The sequence below is a fragment of the Nannospalax galili genome, unplaced genomic scaffold (assembly GCF_000622305.1).
Source record: "Nannospalax galili isolate Female #2095 unplaced genomic scaffold, S.galili_v1.0 scaffold34, whole genome shotgun sequence".
NCBI classification, from domain to species: Eukaryota; Metazoa; Chordata; class Mammalia; order Rodentia; family Spalacidae; genus Nannospalax; species Nannospalax galili.
Window position 1 is genome coordinate 577,449 of NW_008338996.1, and position 21,696 is coordinate 599,144.

Sequence of the window (21,696 nt, forward strand, 5' to 3'; positions counted from 1 at the left end):
GAAAAAAAAAAAAAAAAGCACATGAACTTTGGAGGGAATAATGGAGGGAGTAAGGAAGGAGTTAGAGGGGAGGAGGAAAAGGGGGTTGGAATTGGTCCTACCGTATGATATGTATGTATGAAATTCTCAATTTAAAAAAGAAAGGGACCTTTGGTGCAGAGTAGAATTCAGATTCAGACTGACTGTCTCTGAACTCTATCCAGGACACCTCAGTCAGATACTTACTCATCAGATGCTGCGAGACTGCCTCTAATGTCACAGTGCCAACATAGAAACAAGACAAGAGGGAGCACTCTGCTCTTAAGAAACTCAGTCCAGGTGTGTTGGTGCATATCTGTAATCCCAGAACTCAGGAGGCAGAGATAGAAGGATCAAAAGTTCAAGGCTATGGGACTGGATAGATGGTTCAGTGGTTAAGAGCACTAGCTGCACTAGCAAAGGACCTGAGTTCAGTTCTCAGCACCCACATGGTGGCTAACAACTGTCTATAACTCCAGTTCTAGGGGATCTAATGCCCTCTTCTGGCCTCCATAAACACTGCACACAGATGATACACATACATGTATGCAGACAAAGCACTCATATACATGAAATAAAAATAAAATATTTTTAAATAATAGGTTCAAGGCCAGCTAGAGCTACATAGTAAGGAGAACCCACACACACACCAAACAAACAAGAGAAGAGGGACAGAAACAGAAAGAAAAAACTCCTGGCTGCATGGGGGAGGAGTGCTGTGCATTGATTGGGCCTGAGCCCTTGAGTCAAGCAGTTCTGCACTCATAATCTGTCTTGGATATTTCTAATCTGGATGACCTTGGGCAAATTGTGTCATCCTGGTGTCATAGGCATCAACTCGTGGAAAATGGAAATCATAAGAAGAAGAGCCTTAAAGGATTGTAGTAAGGCTCAAAAATGCTTTGAATGCCAGCTCTCACTCAGCCAGGGCCCAGGCATCCCAGGCCCCATGGCCTTCATGGCTGACCACCTCACTTACTACTTTACACCTACTGGGACTGCCCAGAATCAGAACCTCTGAACAAAAGAGGACTAGGGTGGCCTTCAAGCAGTTCCCCAGAAACCAGGCTGAGGGCATGGAGAAGCCAGGGCCAACTTCAGGTTTGAGCTTGGCTCACTAGGCTGGCAAAGTTACCAATAACAACAAGAAACAGCAAGGAGCAGGTTCTGGGAAACAAATTGTGTTCAACTATGAGCGTTGGACTCACTGAGATGCAGACAGGACATCTGGGTAGATTTGTCTGACAGGTGTTGAGCTTAGAAGGTGACTTTTAAAAGCTACATGAAGTCAAAAAAGGCAAGAGGAATAAAATTAAACCTTTTAAGCAAATCCCTCTGCCGTCCCCACTGAAGACTTTTCAGAGCAGAGCGCAACCTTGAAATCAAAAACAAGGAAGTGTCCATATGTGTTGGTTGGTGGTCACACTCATTTTTAAAAATATTTTATTTTTATTTTATGTGTATGCATGTATTTCCTCCATGTAGGTAAGTGCACCCATGTCATGCAATGCCCGTGGAGGATAGAAGAGACTGTCGGATCCCTTGGAACTGGAGTTATGGACAGTTGTTAGCTGCCATGTGGGTGCTGGGATTTGAACCCGGGTCTTCTACAAGAACAGTCAGTGATCTTAACCGCTGAGCTATCTCTCCAGTCCCACAGACACTCGTTTTTTGTTAGACTAGTATTTTTGTTCTTTGAGAATTTCATATAAGTATTTTGATCATATTGACTCCCCACCCCCAGATCTACCCCTACCTCCCTACCCACCCAACTTGACGACCTCTTAAAAAAAAAAAAAAGCCCATCAAGTCCAATTTGCATCGTCCAAATGCTCTTGGATGTGAGACCATCCTCTGGAGCATCTATCTGTTTACCAGGGGTCATACCCTTAAAGAAGATTGACTCTCCCTCTCCCAGCAACTATCAGTTGCCAATAGCTCTTAGGTTAGGGGTAGAGCTTCTGTCTACCTCCCCCATCCATGCTGAGATTTTGTCTGGCTTGGTCTTGAGCAGGTCTTGTACACACAGCCACAACTGCTATGAGTTCATGTGTATAAGTGCCCTGTTGTGTCCAGAAAGCTCTGTTCACTGTAGTCTTTTACTGCCTCTGGCTCTACGACTTGGCACCCACTCTTATGAGACAGTCCCTTAGCTTTGGGGTGTGATATAAATATCCCCATTTAGGGTTGAGAACTCTGCATATTGACCAGTTGTAGGACACTATTTATCACCATGTACTGTGAGAAGAAGATTCTCTGGTGAAGGTATGCACAAATAGCTAACTCTTAATGACTTATCATTCAATTTTCTTGCCTGTTAAATGGGCACACTGCTTTCTGCTGTTCCAGACTACTGTTCAGGTTGCATTCAGTCAGAGACGGGAGATGGTTTGCTCAGCCTGGAGAAAGAGGCAGCTGGCATCAGCATCAGTCATGGTTCCTCAAATACTGAACAGGACAGGAGAGACACAGTGGGGCACATCAGCCTCTCTCCATGTTATGGATGAAGGAATCATTGTTTGCTCTCCAGGTCTGAACTGGCTTTGACAAGGGGCTCTAAATCTGTTTATAATCATTGAAGGATCTGTCTGTACACTAAAAACTAGATAGCCAAAGCTGGAAAGATGACTCAGCAGTTAAGAGTCATGGCCACTCTTCCAGAGGACCTGGGTTCGGTTCTCAGCATCTGCATGGTGGCTAAACTGTCCATCTGTAACTCCAGTACCAGACCTAATGCCCTCTTCTGGCCTCTGAGAGCATTTATGGGTGCACTTACACACATGCAAGCAAAACACTCATACACTTCAAAAAGTATAAAAAATAAGTAAAACTGGATCTCCTCCAGTTCCTGACAAAAGATATACATTTTCCAGTTTTGTTCTGTGGTAAAAACAGGTGACAGTGCTTCTCATGTGACCCTGCAGAGCCTTTCTGTTGTCTCCTGTCCCTGGACCACCACCTCCCACACATCTCTCCCCTATGGTATGTGGCATGTGTATTTGACAGGATAGGGTAGGTCAGTAGTTGTTGCCATGACAACCAAGGAAGAGGCAGTTCTGACTTCAGCTCCTGTTAGTTAGGGAAATGGTGGAATTTTCTCTGGGTTTTGTTTTTCCTTGGAGGGTGAGGTCCCCACCACATTCCTGTTGGCATGGAAACCTTTGGCTCTCACTAGGTGAGTCCAGCCCAGTGGATATTAATTTATTTGAATGAATGGGTATTAGGAAAGGTTATTGTTCAAGAAAAGTCAAGCAGTCTGGGGAGATAGTAAAGTGCTTTCCATGCCATGAAGACGTGAGTTCAACCCCCAGCACGCACATAAAAATCTGGGTGCTTGTAAGTTCTGTGCTGGGTAGAGACAGGTGGATCTTGCTGTCCAGTCAGCTCTTAGTAAGTTACCTTGTCTAAAAAAACAGGGTGGATGGTTCCTAAAGAACAATACTAAAACTGAACTCTGGCCTCCACGTACACATACATGCACACCTACACCCACCTGCATGTGCAAGTGCACACGCACGTGTGCACACACAACACGTGCACACACACACAAAGGGAAAAGAATTTCAAGTTACAGTCTTGACCAATGCCCACACGCCTCCTCAACCTGTTCCTTGAGGAAGAGGATGATATCCTCTGTACCCTGGTCTGTGCATCTCCACATCTTTGGGACTTTAAAGCTGTCTTGTATTGAGGACCAGTTACATGTCCAGCCTTTTAGGTTCTCTGTGTTTGGCATTCCATTCGGAGATCACTGAGACCCTGTGGGTTTGGTACTGTCACCACTTTGCAAACGAGGAGACTGACGCCCAGAGAGGCAAAGTTACCGTTCCCAAGGTCACTCAGTTGATAAATGACAGCTCAGGCCTGCTTCATTCCACAAAGCCTACAGCTCTTGCTGCTGTGCTGCCCTATCTTAACCTTGTGCTTGAACTCAACGCAGTCTCGCTAGTGTCTAGACCCATCAGGGAGATCTCATCTAAAAAATGTACCACAATAACTAAACATTTAGTACTTCTGTGAGAAACACCACTGCATACTGTCTGGATGTCTGCTCAGGGAATTGCGTGGTGACAAGAGAAATTAAATACTTTAATAGATTTTGACAACAACTCTATGTTAGGGGAATTCAAATTGCATAAAGAAAAGAGTTCGACTTTCTCTCTGGACCTGATTGCTAATATGCATGCCTAATTTATTAGCTGATTTTTTTTTTAAAACTAATTTTGTTAGGACTAGAGTTCTTTGAGGATATGACAAGTTGGAAGAGGTAATGGATTCTCCTGGAGAAGGTGGTCTTGAACTGAGCCTACATCCCTGGCTACAGAATGGGTACTTGAGAACTATATGTCCAATGGGGCATGATAGCACATGCCTGTAATCCTAGTACCTGGGGGGCTGAGTAAGGTAGGAAGATCTTGAGTTCAGGACCAACTTGAGCTACATCACAACTCTTTCTCTTCTCTCTTCTCCTCTCCTCTCCTCTCCTCTCCTCTCCTCTCCTCTCCTCTCCTCTCTTTCTTTTTTCTTTTTGAGACAAGGTCTCATTGTAACTGTGTAACTCAGGCAGACTGGGAGCTTGCAATCCTGTCTTACATACACACACAGTTATCCAATAAGCATGCTCCAACCGGGATGTCAGATGCCAGTCCTTGTTTTTATCCTCCCACAGAACCCCTCCCACCGTTCTGGGAGCAGGACTGTATTGTTCATCTCCATTTCACAAAAGGCAAACTGAGTCTGAGCAGTTAGTAAAGGGTGGATCCAGGATAACTGTCACTCTTGGTGTCATCAGTTACCTCGAGATGCCTTTGCTGAACCGTCTCTGAAACTGACACCTAGCAAATGGCTTGCCTTCAGCCAGAGTCATCCCCGATTCTTCATGTCATCCATGTTAAAAAACACTTCACGTATGCAGTCATTCACCAGCAGGCCTTCCCCACCACACCTGTGAAAGCAGAGGACAGGAGGGGAACACAAATCGATTCATTTCAACTCACAGTCTTTGAGGAGAAAGGAGCAACACACAGATTTGGTCATGCTGTGAGTTCAGACAATGATACATTCCACCAAGAAGTGTGGTGGGAAATGCAGAAGAGTGTACTTGTGAACGGGAGAGAAGGGGAGAGGATGAGACTGGCCTCTAGGATGAGCTGAGAAGGACAAGCAGGATTGGAACCCAACTGGGGATGAGGGTTAGCAGGACATGAGCCTCCCAGACCCAGATACTGCATACACCCTGGGCATGAGGTGGAGATTTGGAAGACACAAGACTCATACTCAACATATTGTGAATTGGTGGTCCACAGGAGGAGGGGGACCAAATGCAAAGGCTGGAATGGAACATCCTTGCCTGAGAATGATCTGTGGTCTTGTCCAATGAGGCTCCCTCCTACTGACTGACACATAGCAAAGTAGGGTACAAACACCATGAGCCCCTGGTTATGTCATCAAGGGAAAGTGGTTTGAAGTTCAACATCTGTCCTACAGGGATAGAGCAGATGTGTTGGCACCAGGACATGGAGAGAACCCTCAAGGCAAATCAGCCATCAACAAAGTTGACTGTAAGTCTGAGGTGCCACACTATCTGGGAGATTTCTGTGAAATCACTAAGGACTCCCTGGGTGCACAGCAGGACTGCTGCAGAGAATAAACAGGGCTTGAGTGGCATCGGATGCCAAAAAGAAATCACAATCTCGGCAAAGAATAACATCTATGCATGGCTATCCCCACATACCCTCTGCATTCTCGCAGCCCTGTACTTTGATTGCAGAACAGCGTTTAAACACCAAAATGTTTTGTGTTACAGCCTTGCGCTGAGTGTGTAATTAAAGGGATCCCTTCATTAGCAAAGCTCCACAATAAAAGCTCGAGTTGGCCTTTTCTACTAATTCTGGAGGTGGTGAAGCAAGCTAATATAACCACTGATTACGATTGTCACACAGTCTCTTGCTGATGCCACTACAAAATTTTTGTTCTCCCATAGTTCAGAGAGGCTCTTGCAGCGACTTATAGAGAAGAGGAGGAAGGCTAAAAGATTCCAGAAATAGAGGGATGTGGTAGCAGAGGGCCTAGGGACATGGGCCCTGGAGGAAGAACACAGGGTTCAAATCCCAGCTCCATCACTGAGGCCACTGGCTCACCCTCTCTAAGTTGTCCCCAGATGTGAACTCAGGCTAGTCATTGTGTCTAGTTAATTAGGCTGTTGTGAGAACGCATTCAAAGCACGACTATGTCCACTGCCAGATATGTGTACAAAGAGGCTTAGTCTTAGACCAAACAATCACAGGGCCTGACCTTCTGGAATTTTCCAAAATGAAACAGGTATTCCACAGAGTTACACATAAATAGTTGATTAAATGTGTTAACTACTTTGAAGGAAAAAATCAGGTATACTATGGGCTTCACATAGAACATATTAGAGGATAAGTCCTCAGTGGATTTCATGATGATGATGATGGTTAAGAAGTCGATGATGATGGTGAAAGTGATGATAGTGTGGTAATAAAGATGATAATGATGATGTGCAAAGTCAGGAAGGTTATGGACATAGAAATGGCTAATTCTGATCTAGAAACCGTGGAAAGTATTATACAAAAAGATGAAACACAGGGCTGGAAAGATGGCTCAGCAGTTAAGGGCACTTTCTGCTCTTGCAAAAGACCCAGATGCAGTTCCCCAGCGTCCACATGGTGTCTTAATCTGTAACTCCAGTTCCTGGGGCTCTGACACCTTCTTCGGGCCTCTCTGGACACCACACATATACATGGTGCTCATACATACACACAAGCAAAATACTCATATACATATTTTTTTTAAAGGTAAAACACATGAGTGGTTTGGGAAAGAGCATTTGCAAAAGATGGGATTGTGGGATGGAGAAGAGGGGGCAGGCAGTGAGCAGACAGCATGGGACCCCAACAATTCCACTGGGGCATCTGGTCCAGCGTGCCTCGGGTAGTCAGTGAAGGCAAGGCTTACACTTTGAAGAGCTTTCTCTTCAAAGAGCTTTCTTTTCCAATGAAAGCAAGGCCTCAACCAAATCACAGAAAGACGGTGGTCAAGTTAAGGAAGTTCGGAAGCCCTTTAGGCAAAAGTATAGCCTTCCCTTCCCTACCCAAAGTGTCTAGAATTTACTCGGAATTTCAGCCACCCTGGTGTTCAATATTTTCTCTCCTTTGTTTATTTAAAGACCGGACAAGAAATTAGGAGACTTGGGCCTTGCCTGCTCCCTTCACTGGATGCCTCCTGTCAAGCAAGGGACTTGGCTTCCACTTTCTTACATTGTTCCAAAAGGAAAATGAGACAAATCACTGCCCGTGCCTCTCTAACTCCTGTGTTTAACTGCTTGGGGGGTAGGGGTGGGTGGCCACTTCTTTCAGCACAGGATTTTACGACTTCAAGTGGCAGAGCTGGGACTCCCACCCCAGTCCCTAAGTCTACACCCCAAACTACCATATACTAGGCCACATCACAGTGGAGAAGAGTCATTGGCAACACAATTTTAGTCCATCTACTGACTGTGCTGAGACACAAGAGGCAAGCAAAAGAGGCAACGGGGAAGGCACTGGACACGAGTGCCCTGCCGGCCAAGAAGCCTAATGGGAGGCCCCTGGAAATGAGCTGTCAAGTCCTTCATCCAGAAAACAGAAACGAAAGGGCTGGGCCCAGTGACCCCTAACAGGTTCTCCAGCTCTGAAAAGGCTCACATTCCGGGTCTGGGGGAGTGGCCATGAGAATGTGTCCTCAGGTTTGTCCTTGCACTGATTCATTGTCTGGCCAAGCGAGAGAAAACACTCAAGCAGTCAGGCCAGGTCGCTAAGCATCCCAGAGCAGGGATGTGGGGAGGGGCGGGCTGCTGCCTCCGGCCTCCTCAATGCTTGACGTTCCACAGACACTCTGTGTCAGTGAGTCACATGAGCCCAGAACAGTAAAGTACCAGATTGATTTGTTTGGCAAACAAAACATGACAGCTATGTCCAGATGACATAGCGCTGGACCCTCCCAAAGGTCACTTAAGTTATTTACAGACCCTGCACTAGTTCAATCTTGGTGCCTCATAGAAAGGTTGAATTTTGATCCTAAACAACACACCTGTTTTTTGCTGGTGTGGGCTATGCCCACCTTTATCCATTCCCCCCTCTTAAAAAAAGTATAAGAGATTCTCTCCCTAACTAGAAGGGAGGAGAAAGAGTTGAGGTGCTGAATCCCGCTGCCAAGTTGAGAAAACAAAGGAAAAATGACCAGGTTTTGAACTCAAACAGATTCAGGTTCAAATTTAATAGCTGGAAAGTAGGTCAACCTTTCTGAACTCATTTTCCTTATAACTGAAATTGATCCACCTAAAATATCAGGTGTTTTTCTCTCTTATGTAGAATCCAGTTTATATATTCATATATGTATAGGATATACAGGTAGGATGCATATATGTGTGAGAGAGAGAAAGAGAAAGAGAGAGATGAAAGTGGCAGGGGACCATTAGAGCGGAGAGGGAACAAGAGAGGGAAGATCTGAGAGGGGGAAGGGAACCAACCAGGAAGGTGGAGGAGAACAGTGTGGGGGAGGGGCAGGTAAGAGCAAAGTATAATGATTTATAAAGCATGAGCATGTCATAATGAACCCAATGCTTTGTATGCAAACTAAAAATTTTCATAAGAAATTCATCAAAATTAAAAGTAAAAAAGAAACAAACAGAACCACCTACATAGTTTGAATACCTCTTATCCGAAATGTACAGAACCAGAGTATTTCAAATTTTTTCCCCCTTCACATCTTGGAATATTTGCATATGCATGATGAGATATCTTGGGGATGAGACCTATGTCTGAACATGAGATTCATTCATGCCTCATTACACTACGTACTCATCGTTTGAAGGTCATTTTATAGATTCTTTTTTTTTGGTCTTTTTGAAACAGGGTCTCCCTGTAGCCCCAGCTGTCCTGGAACTTGCTATGTAGACCAGGCTGGCCTCGAACTCACAGAGATCTGCCTGCCTCTGCCTCCTGAGTGCTGGATTAAAGGCGTGCGCCACCACGCCCGGCCTATATTTTAAGTATTAAACGTACATGAAACAAAGTCCTGTGGTACAGAATCATGTTAAAGCACAAACAGTTTTGGATGCTGGAAGTCTTCAGAATTTGGATTTTTGGATTGGGGTGCTGAACTGTAATTCTTCAGAGGATCCCTGCAAGAGAAAAATGGTATGTTAGCAATAACTTCCCAAAGCACTGAGTCCTGCCAGCTCCCTGTGTGTGCAAGCCATTTATGTAGGGTTAGAAATGCAAATTGGGAGCCCGCCTGCCTGGGCTTCTAACCTGGGTCCACCATGCATTTGTCTCTCTTCTGGTGTCTTGGTTTCCCTGTCTGTAAAGCAGTAATGTCAACATCTGCTTTGTGGAAATTCATGAAGACAACATGCTTGTAACCTGCAGTTCCTGGAACCCAGTTATGGCATCACCAGTGTGCTTGTTGCCAAGGATGCTACACCATGCCATGGAAGAAAGTAATCCTGAGAGGCAGGAGTGACCAGGCACAGGTTCGGAGAAGAAAGGGTTGCTGCATGAAGAGGGACATGTGGGACTAGCTCAGTGTGGGTCCGGCTCTTTAAGGGATTTTAATATATCAGACAGGGGTTTCTCATTAAGTCCTTCCTTTCCTCATCTCTTGGGAACACAGGCCTTGTCCGATTCATAGTCTATGCCTTCTCTTCAGATTGCATCGCATCAGCCATCAAGCAAATGGGGTTCTGCCATGGCAGAGATTTATCAAGTGACAGAGCTGGGCTTCATGGTACTTACGTTTATTTTTAACGACTTCATCCCGCAACTCTTTAAATTAGCTGCGGGCCTAATTTAAGATACTCCGTTGGTGCATGGTTAGCATTTCTCCTGGAACACCAGTGTGCTACGTGCACATTTGAAATCTAGTGATGGAGGAGCCATGCCAAACAGCCTGGAAAGGGGCCTGTTTACATACCCCTGCAATGCAGCAGCCCTGTGCCCCAGGGTCTCCTGTCAGGCCACAGTATTGCCAGGATCATGAGATCTGGTTGTTCTCTTCCCCCGTGTTCAAATAATGGCTGCCAAATCTGCCCAAGGAGTCTCCTGCATCAGCTCTCTGGCTCCAGACCATGGTTTAGACTTCATCTTTTGTCACACAAACAATGATTCCAGACACTAGCCTATGACTGGGCTAGCCTTGCAGAGCACTGGCTGAAACAGATTGCCTAGCCCACTCAGAGCTTCTGTATCTGGGCTCCCACCCACAAGTGTGCATTTCTCAGGAGACGTAGATATGACTAGTCCAAGGACCACACTTTCAGAATGCTTAATCTACCAGGTGCATCCGACTTATGACCTGAGAGCTATATACAGCCCAGAAGAGCTGTGTATTCATGCAGCCCAATACAAAGTTGTAAACTTACTTAAAACATCATGAGACTATTTTGCCTCCTTTTAGTAAGTCTATTGTGTGGTTCTGGAGTGAGTGTGAACTTGGAAATTCACGAAAAACAAAAATGCATACTCACAAAATCCATGGGTCATGGGTTGGACATCCCTGTGTTTAATGTGTGGCCCAAGACAATTCTCCATCATCCAGTGTGGCCTAGAGAAGCCAAAATGTTGGATTCCCAGGGTTGAAGAGATGCCTTAGTGGTTAAGAGCATGGATTGCTGTTGCAGAGGACCCAGGTTCAGCTCCCAGCACCCACATGGTGGCTAACAACCATCTGTAACTCCAGTTCCAGGAGGTCAGACACCCTCTTCTTGCCTCTGCAGCGTTGCACACACCAGTGCATTTACATACATGCAAGCAAAACACTCATACACATAAAAAAATAAATAAAAAATTTTAAAATTTTAATTTATTTTTATTTTATGTGTATGCATGTATTACCTGCATGTAGGTAAATGCAGCCGTGTTGTGCAGTGCTCTCGGAAGACAGAAGAGGCTGTTGGATCCCCTGCAACTGGAGTTACAGACAGTTGTTAGCTGCCGTGTGGGTGCTGGGATTCGAACCCAGGTCTTCTGCAAGAACAACCAGTGTTCTTAACTGCTGAACCATCTCTCCAGCCCCAAAAATAAATAAAAATTTTAAGGAAGTTGGGTTCCCCTGTATTCTAGACTATTCCAGGAACTTCCCCCACTCTTCCTTTCCCCTCTCAATTCAGAATCCAGGCCACTAGTGGATTCATTCATTGTGGCCAGCTCTGATCATGTCTTTCCTTATGCCAAGACCTCCTGTTTTCTCCTGCACTACCAAAATCAAGCTTCCTTTTCTAGAAGTCAAGATCGAAACTGAAATCCATGCTTCAAAACTGAAATCCTGGCTTCTTGCACAGGCAGGATACCCACCAATGTGGTTCATGTCTGGGTCTCCTTACCCCCATTTGGTCACAGGCTTCTGAACAACAGGAACTCTGTCCACCCCATCCTTGTATCCAAGGCCCCCAGGACATACCAGTGCTTAGGAAATGTTTCAGACATGGAAAAGTGATGGGTTGGTATGCTTAACTAGAGATGGAAATTATTTCTCTAGAGAGAATTCAGGCAACGCCACTGAAACTAGAATTTGATCTTGCAATATCCACCTCCCTGCTTTTGTTAATCTCAGGGACTATATATAGCTCATACCTGAGAAGAAAAGTCTCTGATTCGATTTAAATCAAGTAAGTGCAAGAACTGTAGAGTGAACCCAGCATGGGGTGTGGGGCGAGACAGTCCCAGCGTAAATGGTAAATGCCGATTCTGCTGCTAATTCTGCCGCTGATTGTGTGAACCTGGGTAAGGGTCAGCCTCTCTGGACCTCACCTTTCTAACCTGTGTGAGGGAAATAGTTTCCATCTTCTTCATAGACTTGTTATCAGAAACAAATGGGATTACAGAGGTAAATTACTCAGTGTGATGCCTGACACACCGAAGGTTCCCCAATAAATGGTGGCAATTTTTTAGCAGTGAGGTTTCCAGGCAAAATAGAGATAGGTGGTTCTTCACAAGCATTTTAATGAAAAAGAATTCCACTTTATTTGAAAAATGATAGTAGATAAAACATTCCAGGATTCTTTCCCCTGTTTTAATGAATCGAGGATATACCAAATTCAATTTTTTCAAAAATGATCCCAAAGGACTAGTAAGCTTGACTTATGTTTTCTTTACCGCTCACTTTTATTCTGTAAGCCTGACATTTCCATTAAAATGCTATTAAGTAAAAACAGGATTTTACAGTATTTGTGATGGCTTGGGTCTCAGTGTGGTAATTGCAATTATCTCCAGCAAAGATGCCATTTCTCATCCTTTTATTTCCTCTTATACATCAGCCACATCTTTAGTGCCTCTTCCAGGTGAAAGAAAGTACTTCCCTCTGAATTGGTGGCTGGGAGTCTGTGAAAAGGACATCTGTGGCTGGCAGGCCCTTTCTTCCAGAGATTACCAACTGGGATTCAGGAAGGATGGGGGAGGACAGTGATAGGGAGATGCAGAAGAAAATGTGAGAGGCTGTCTCTGTAAAGAGACCCATGCAGCACAGTGCTAGGGGTAGGACCGCCACAAGAAGGGGATGGGAAGACCTGTCCAGTCTGGGCATACTGGATGGAGGCAACGAGGTCCCTTTCTGGCAGGACAAATTAAGACTGCCACACTAGACACTGAGCTGGTTAAATGGCCCGCTGGTACTCAGGCCTGTCTACCTGGGTTGAAGTTTCTTCTCTGAAATGACATTGTCGTGAAATGTTCTGGAACTAGATGGTGTTGACAGTTACGAAACTTCATGAAAGTCTTAAATGCCACTGCACTGTATACTTTAAAATGATTTAAATAGTAACTTTTATGTATATTTCACACACGAACAACAAAAAATATCCAGGATGAAATGATCTCCAAAACTACTTGTAGCTAACAATTTGTGACACTGGATGCTTTGGAGAAGTCCGTTGCCTGGGGAGGAGGCTGAGCCCTAGACTCTATTTAGAAAAAAGACAAGCCATGTGGGTACTAAATATCTAACCTCAGTTATAACTTCCCAAGGGGAACTATTAACTACATTATGGTTTGATACAGAATGTTTGCATTTGAGAAATATGTTCATGGGAAGATGTGAAGATGTGCAGAGTTTAAACCACATGCCTCGTATCCTGACTCTAAATGTTGACATCTAAGTATTATTAGTGCCTTTCTTTAAGTTGTGAGGATTAGGGATGATTTTCATTGCTTTATACATTTCTCCAAATGTCTACAGAGAGCTTGAATGACTTTTACAATCTAAGAAATAAAGCTCCCAGCTGGGGGTGTGGCTCAGCTGGTAGAGTGCCCACCTAGCTCACACAAAGCCCGGAGTTCAATCCATAGCACTGCATAAAAGTGGATATGGTTATACACGCCCTGTAATCCCAGCATTTGGAAGGTAGAGATGCAAGGAGCAGAAGGTCACAGGCATCCTCAGCTATAAAGTGAGTTCAAGGTCAATCTGAACTATATGAAACTGAGGGCTTTTTTTGTTTTGTTTTGTTTTTTAAATGGGTGTGGTAGCACACACCTTTAATCCAGCACTCAGAAAGCAGAGATAGATAGAGCTCTGTGAGTTTGAGGCCAGCCTGGTTCTACATAGTGAGTTTCAGGCCAGTCAGGGCTATATAGTGAGACTCTGTCTCAAAAAAAAAAAAAAAGTAATACAGATTTATAAAAAATATAAAGCTAAAGCTCTTTAAAATTAAATAATACTATTTAGGGTTCTCTAGCCCCAGTGTAAACCACGATGTGCATTAGAATAAGGGGACAGTAAAACTGAAAGAACACTGGGTTTGAAGAACTCATTTATATCCTGGTTTATTCAAAGAGATAATATGGGAGTTGGAGAGATGGCTCAGTGATTAAGCCTGCTTACTGCTCTTGCAGAAGACCCAGGTGTGGTTCCCAGAACCCGCAAGGTAGCTCATAACTATCTGTACCTCCAGTTCTAGAGGTTCTGACACCTTCTTCTGGCCTCCAAGGGCACTGCACACACATGGTGTACATACATACATGTAGGCCAAACACACATACACATAAAATACAAATAAGTAAATAAATCGTCAGAGGTGCTATGCCTTGCTAACCTCAGTTTCCCTGCCTGGAACAGGGCTATCGTCCAAGACTTCTTGGCAGACCTGAAGAGCAAATGAGGTCACATATGTGAGGCAGGTCTGTGGATTGAGTTCCCGGAGCTATTACCATGGTCTCTCAGTGCATTCAAACTGTGCATCTCCCCATCGTCCCCTTAATGAAACTTCCTGAGTGGTTATAATGTCAGCCACCAACACTTACTCAGTAATTTAAGAGCCAATTTCCAGTAAGAGTGTCACATTTCCCCCCTCGTTTTTCTTCCTACAACCGTAGTGGGGAAAACAATTTGTGGAAAAAAAAAAAAAAAAAAAAAAAAAAAAAACCAGCTGACTTTTATTTGCTGTCTGAAGTTCAAGGTGATGGTGACAGAACCGTTTTTGATGAAGGAAAATTGCACACCCAAGGGAACATCTGCCTCTCCTGAGGATTCGGGTTTTCACATGCAGGAGAGAACATTTCCTTCCCTAGACCCCCCACACTATTGAACTTTGAAAGAGATTTTTCTTTATACTTCCTACTTCTGTCCCTCTGCCTGTCCTTACTTTCAGTCCAGAGCCAAGACCCACATAAAAGAAACTGTGATCAGGTCTTCTGGAACTTTCTACTCATGCCTCTTCCCTGGAGGCTGGCTCCACAGACTGGTATGAGGGGACCACTTGGTCCAGGCAAAGTGTTTGTTTCGTGGGCTTCTTTCCCATTTCCAGGGGCTTATGAAATATGAACTGGCCTGACTTTGAGGTTTCCTTGGGGGCTTATGTCATTATTAAAAACAAGCTTTCCAGCTGGGCATGGTGGCATACACCTTCAATTCCAGCACTCGGGAGGCAGAGGCAGGCGGATCTCTGTGAGATCGAAGCCAGCCTGGTCTACATAGCAAATTCCAGGTCAGCTGGGGCTACAGGGAGGCCCTGTCTCAACAGCAGCAGCAAAGCAAACTTTCCCAATGCAATACATTCAATGGGGTGCAGAAGCTTTACACCCCATTCCACATTCCCCACTCCCCACTTGATCCCTAGCACTCAATACATGCCATGCCCCATAGATAAGAGTTGGCTGGGAAATGACCTACTCTTCCAGTGAGCTCACAGAACACCCAGAGGTGTTGAAACAGTACAGGGTACAAGGGACACGGAAGAATACCATCAGTGTGGCCAATGAAACATCTCTGGGTTCTTAAATAGTGACAAAAGTGTGCCAGGCAGCCAGGGCCAGAGAGAAACAGGCCCAGGGACACCAAGATGACCCAAGTGGGGGACTTCTTGGAAGTGGGAGCCTTGACACAAGGCCAAACACTCATACACATAAAATAAAAATAAATACATTTTCAGAAGGATGTGATTCCTTGCTAAACCTGTTTCCCCATCTGGAACAGGGAAAGAGTAGCAAGTGGCTTTTGTTGAGCTCAATACTATGTGCTATGGTTCTAACTTCCCCAGACTAAGCTCTCGGGTGGGATTTACTGACCATGTCCAATGTGCAGAGAGGAAGAGGAAGAGTTGGCATTTATTCTGATTTTTTTTTCCCACCTGGGTAACTAGCAGATATCTAGTAGTAATGTGCCAAGGAGATGAGGGTACAGATTTGGGTGAGCGGAAGTACTCTGCAGTGCTGGAGGTGAGTAGGGACCGAGGTCACTCCCAGCTAAAGCTTGGTAGGGGAGTTGGTAGCTGCTCATTTTCTTGGCTCTCAGAATAATTTCAGAATAAAATGTGCTGGCTAAGGAATCGCAATACTCCAATCATTTTTTGTAGAAGTTCCAATAAGAAAACAGTTAAGCCAGGAGATGTAATTGTCCTCATTCTTCGAACCAGGTAACTGAAGCATCTTTGCAAACTGTTCACTGAACTGTGCCACGGCTTCTTGCCAGCCTTAAATGAGATTTTTATATTTCTTAATTATTCAATTACTACCCGTAAGTAGGAGTTTGAAATCAAACCCAGACTGCTCCACAATGGAGTATTCCCTTGAACGGGGAGCAGAGCAGAGGACGTTTTCCATCTTGGGAAACTAGGCTGGCAAAATGGAGGAAGCTGGGTATCTAGTCTCTGTTCTGCCCTGGGTCAAGTCCTGGCTCTTGTCCTGGGCTCGAGTTCTGACTCTGTCATGGGTTCAAGTCCTGGTTCTGTCCTAGGTTCAAGTCTTGGCTTTGATACTTCCAGCCACGCAAGCTGAGGTACATCACTTCTCAGGGACCAGTTTTTTAGTCTGAAAAATAATAATAGTGATAATGCCCATCCCCTGAGGTTATTGTAAATCTCAAGGGAAGGAACCCATGCAAGGAAAAGCACCATGTCATGAATTCCTTGTGTATTTCAGGTCTCAGCACCCATCATCTGGGAGGGACGTTTCAGACAAAGAGCTGACTGGTGAACCGGATGCAGACCAAGAAGCCCACCTGCCCTCCATTTGCCTCAAGCAGGTGTTTCCCAAGTACGCCAAGCAGTTCAACTACCTGCGCCTGGTGGACAGAATGGCAAATTTATTTATCCGCTTCCTGGGAATCAAGGGGACGATGAAGTTGGGACCAACTGGCTTCCGTACCTTCATAAGGTCAGTGAGACCAGCTTCCTCCAGATTGGGCTAGGGGCAGGCTGGGGTCCAGTCACTCATCTGACTGCTCACACACCCCTGGCTGCTCCTGGAAGACCATGATACTGGGTCAGTACTCCATTTGAGGCTGGAATGCCTTGTGGTTGGCACTGGGCCTGGCATGTAGTAGATAGATGCTTATTGATCAAATGAATTAATGAATGTTATAAATGTGACAAGATTTACAACCTTAGGCTTATTGTTAAAATAAGCTGGGGAGATGGTTCAGGAGGTAAAGTTCTTGCTGCACAAACTTGAGGACCTGAGTTCAGATCTCCAGCATCCTCATAAAAGCCAAGTATGGCAGCTTGCATCTGTAATCCTAGCAACTGGAGGGGGCTTGCGAGACAGGTAGATCCTGGGGCATTGCTGGCCAGCCTTTCAAACCAACATAGAAAACTGCAGGTTCAGTGAAGATCCTGTCTCAAAAAATAAGGTGGAAAGCGATAGAAGAAGACATTCGGTATCAACCGCTGGCTTCCATGTGCACATGCACAGTTGTGCATACCCTCCCCACACATACACCACACACGACCCCCAAAATTTGTACACTACTATATTAGTCATTTTTATTATTATGACAAATTACCTGAAATTGAATAAATTTTGAAAGAAAAAAGTTTTGCTTAGTGCACAGTATTAGAGGCTAGTTTGGTCTCTGATGAAGATCTAATGACAGATGATATCTCAGGGGTAGCATATATGGAAGGAAGAGATCACATCTGAAGAAGAGACCAGAGAGCAATTCAGGGGCCAGGCTCTTGGTTTCCCAAGAACCAACTCAGGGTCTATAAGAACTATCAGCCTCTCTAAGGGCACATCCCTCAGTGACCACACTAAGGCCTGCTAGGCTCTCCCTCCTAAAGATCCTTCTACTTCAACACCACACATAGGTCCTCGCTTCCAACACATGGATCCTTAGGGGATGCTTTAGTTAATTTTGTCAACTTGATACAGCCTAGAGTCATCTGGGAGGAAAAACTTGCTTAAGGAACTGCCTAGAGCAGACTGGCCTGTGGCATGTCTCTGGGGGATTGTATTGATGGTTCATTGATGCAGGAGGGCCCAGGCCACTGTGGATGGTACCATCCCTCGGCAGGTGGTCTTGGGCTGTATAAGAAAGCTGCCTCTTCTGACCTCCGTGGGCATTGCACAACATGGGTGTACTTACCTACATGCAGGAAATACATGCATACACATAAAATAAAAATAAGTAAAAGAAAGAAAGAAAGAAAGAAAGAAAGAAAGAAAGAAAGAAAGAAAGAAAGAAAGAAAAAAAAAAAGAAAGAAAAAGCTGCCTCCGCATGAACCTGTGATCGAGCCAGAGAACAAGCCAGCAAGCAGCATTCCTCCATGGTTTCTACTTCAAGCTCCTGTTAGAATTCATGCCCTGACTTCCCCCAACACTGTGACTTGGAAGAATAAGTGGATAAACACTTCCCTCCCCTTAGTTGCTTTTGATCAGCATATTTTCATCACAGCAACAGAATGAAGCTCGAACAGGGGATACCCTCAAACCATATCCAAACTGCAGCAGTTACTTTGAGTGAGGTTCTTAAACACTCAGTAAAAATTACCCAGGAGTCAGACCAACCTTGGGGTTCTTGGGCTGGAGAGATAGCTCAGCGGTTAAGAACACTAGTTGTTCTTGCAGAAGACCCGGGTTCGAATCCCAGCACTCACATGGCAGCAAACAACTGTAATTCCAGTTCCAGGGGATCCGATGGCCTCCTCTGTCTTCCATGGATATTGCTCGACATGGGTGCGCTTACCTACATGCAGGCAATACACTCATAAAATAAAAATAATAAATAAAAACATTTTTTAAAAATTACCCAGAAGTCAGACCGACTTTGAGGTTCTTAACATGAGGTTCTCCAGTGGGACCTGGCTGAGCCTGAGAATTCACAAAGCCACATCATCCCACAGTGTCTATTTCATGAGTAAAAATTTAAATAATTAGGTTGATAAAGCATTTAATACATTTGCTCTGATATCAAAACAACATGGTTATTTTATAGTGTGTAATACAAAACTTGCATGAATTTTAAAGGTAAGACATGAAATAAGAAATAAGCTGAGTTTTTGCTGTACCTGCAAAGTAAGCAGTTACCTGCCTCTTGGTTTCAAGCTCTGAGGGTGCGTTCATTTACCTGTACCCTGCCAGGGACTTTGGAGCAACACGGGAGAGCTTACTGACTATGAAACCCCAGGGCAAGCTCAAGAACATCCCCGAGCCTCGGGGGCTTTCTCTTGTTAGTGGGGATGAATCTGCCTAGGCTCAAGTGGTGTGCACATGTGTATGTAAGATGAATTAGGACCACACAGAAACATCTAGTGTGTAGCAAATGATAAATGAGTGTTGATTTCTTTCTATAATGATTAAAGAATGTCATGAAATTTTACATGTACTTCTGTAAAATTCATACACACAACACGCATGCATGCACACACATACACATGGTGGCCAGGACCTACATAGGGTCTGGCACAAAGTAGTCTCCCCTAAAGACTCTGCCAAACAAATGACCCTGGATATCTTCAACAAATGTGGCCTGTGATGGAAAACAGCTCCCCAGTTCCCTGTGGCATAGACACCTTAGAAAAGTCTCAATGTTACTGTTGCCTCTTGCCTTTAGTTTTAATATTTCTCCCTCTGTCTTAAAGTCACACTCTTCACAAGTCTATTCACTACAGCAAATAATTAGACGGTGTGGGTTGGAAACCATGATTTGCCAAAGGCTCTTCACCAGATAAAATTCATGGACTTTAACTCTAGCCCTTCTGGTTTTCATGATAGGATGACAAACAGAAGTCTTGGCAGACATTGTATTTGAAGTTATGTTTACAGGGTGACCTGAGAAGGCTCTTGCAATAGATTCAAGGGTAGAAAGTTTTGGGGGATGGAATGACCTAGGCTTTGGGCCTAATAGATCCAGCTTTGGGACTGAACCCATCATTAATGGCTGTGTGGCTTCGGCAAATCTCGGAGTTTCTGAGCCTCAGTTCCCCCTTATGAAAAACATACCTGCCCAGCATTGCATTATGACCCCGGGATATAACATATCCCAAAGTGCCTAGCCCAAGGCCTGGATCACTGGAGTTGCTTGTTAAATGGGAGCCTTGTGATTGTTCTTTCTAATGGGGATTTTTAAGTGGAAACCATAGCCTTGACCCCTGTAAAAACTGCGTTTGGTCTCAGTAATAAGATACTTAGCTTCAAATGGCTAAGGGATTAAGAAGAGTTTTCCCCCATATAACTAAACAACTAGCGGTGGGGATTCTAGGGCTGGTCAGCAGCTCCACAGCCCCCTTTCTTTCTGCTCACCCATTCTAAGCATGTCCAGTTTGGGGGTTGCCTTGGTCACAAGATGGCTGCTCAGGAACAGCACAGGTCTCTGCCCTGCCAGAGGAATGGGACACTTTAAATCTTCCCTGGAGCGCTGCATGCCATGACTTCCATTTCTATCTTATAGGTATTGCTAGCTACATGGGAAGCTGGGAAATAGGATTTTTTAATTATATTTATTTATTTATTTATTTATTTATTTATTTATTTATTTATCGCGCGCGCGCATGTGCACGCATAAGCACACATATCGCAGTTTGGGTGTGGAGGTCAGAGGAGAGTTTTTAGGAGTCAGTTCTCCCCTTCCACCATGTGGGTCCCAGGGATCGAACTCGGGCCATCAGACTTGACCATTGAACCATCTTGTCAAACCCTAGAATTTTATTCTTTTTTAAGTGTCAATCTGCTATTTATCATAGTGAAAAAGAGGAAGAGCAGGACAATTAGCTAGATAGTCTCTGCCTGTTTGTAACTCTTGCTTGGGCCCTGGAACAAAGAGGAACAGCTTAGTGGCAGAGGACCCTGGACTAAGGGCACATGAGGCACTGTGGTGGGGACACAGGGATCCAGGATAATGATGCTGAGCAAGCTAGGGCACTTCACTTGCACGATACATCCATAGCCTGGACCTTCTGGAGCAAAGGTGGGAACGTTCTTGGCCTCCACAGCTTCTACACTGCTGCACGAAGTCCTTGTTCAAGACCAGAGGAAATGAAGGGCTAGCCAAGCTTTGTGTGCACAACCTCTTAGAATCTACAAGGAATTAAGGTCCCGTGAGATCTGCCTCTTCCCAAGAACCTGGACAAGACACTAAAGACAAATAAGAGAAGCCTGCCTGCCCCCTGGGACTCTGGGACTGACAGCACTGCAGGAGCAGTGCCAGCCTTTGTCAGAGTCTGAGACAGTGACCCGAGATCTCCCCAGCAGGGCCGTGAGAAACTAGAAACAAGAACAGGCGGGGCTTCATCCACCCGGTAGAATCTGGGGAGGCTGCCTGGAGGAGACCAGGTTCGTAGCTACCAGCTGGCGTTGGCAAGACAGTAGACAAACACCCTGCTCAGGCAGCAGGGAGAGCTGGTAAAGGGATTGCAGGTGGCCCAAGCTAAGGGGTGAGGAAAGGTGTGTCATCCACACTACATTAGTCCCAAGGGCGCCTGGGCACTGTGCACTCTATGGGGACACAGGATAGATGCTGGGAGGTCACTTGCCACTCCTGGGAACTGGCTACTAAAGCAGAAGAAAAGGTGGGGATTTGGAGACACAGGAAATGCAGTCTCCATTGCTTCTGGTTGTGAGTACGATGCATTAAGGAGCCCCGTCCCCCTCCTCACGCCAACACACCCCATGGGCTTTGAAAGGATGGGAAGGCAGCACAGGAAGCTTGGGGTGTGGGTACCCTGTGTACTGCCATACTTAGTGTCACCAGAGCTCTGGGTATTTTCAAAGAAGCTAGACACACTGATTTTTAAGTAAAATCTCAGTATTCCAAAAAATGGTTTTAACCATTGAGTACATTCAGTCAAAGCATGGCTGTCCACAGAGACTACCACTGGTTGACATCTGGCTGATGTTCCAGGAGGTACCTATTTAGGGGTCCACTGTGTTTGACACAACCCTGAAGAGAAAACAGTATTAAGAATGGTT

At 45.0% G+C, this 21,696-nt stretch overlaps 1 protein-coding gene across 1 annotated transcript in view; it reads left to right on the forward strand.

The window, feature by feature from the left end:
* The window catches only part of Ttll11 (tubulin tyrosine ligase like 11), a 256,361-nt gene that overhangs the window by 191,265 nt on the left and 43,400 nt on the right, over positions 1 to 21,696 (forward strand). Inside the window, exon 7 of the mRNA XM_008833446.1 lies at positions 16,431 to 16,664. Coding sequence (XP_008831668.1) covers positions 16,431 to 16,664 — 234 coding nt within the window. The remainder of the gene's footprint in view (positions 1 to 16,430; positions 16,665 to 21,696) is intronic.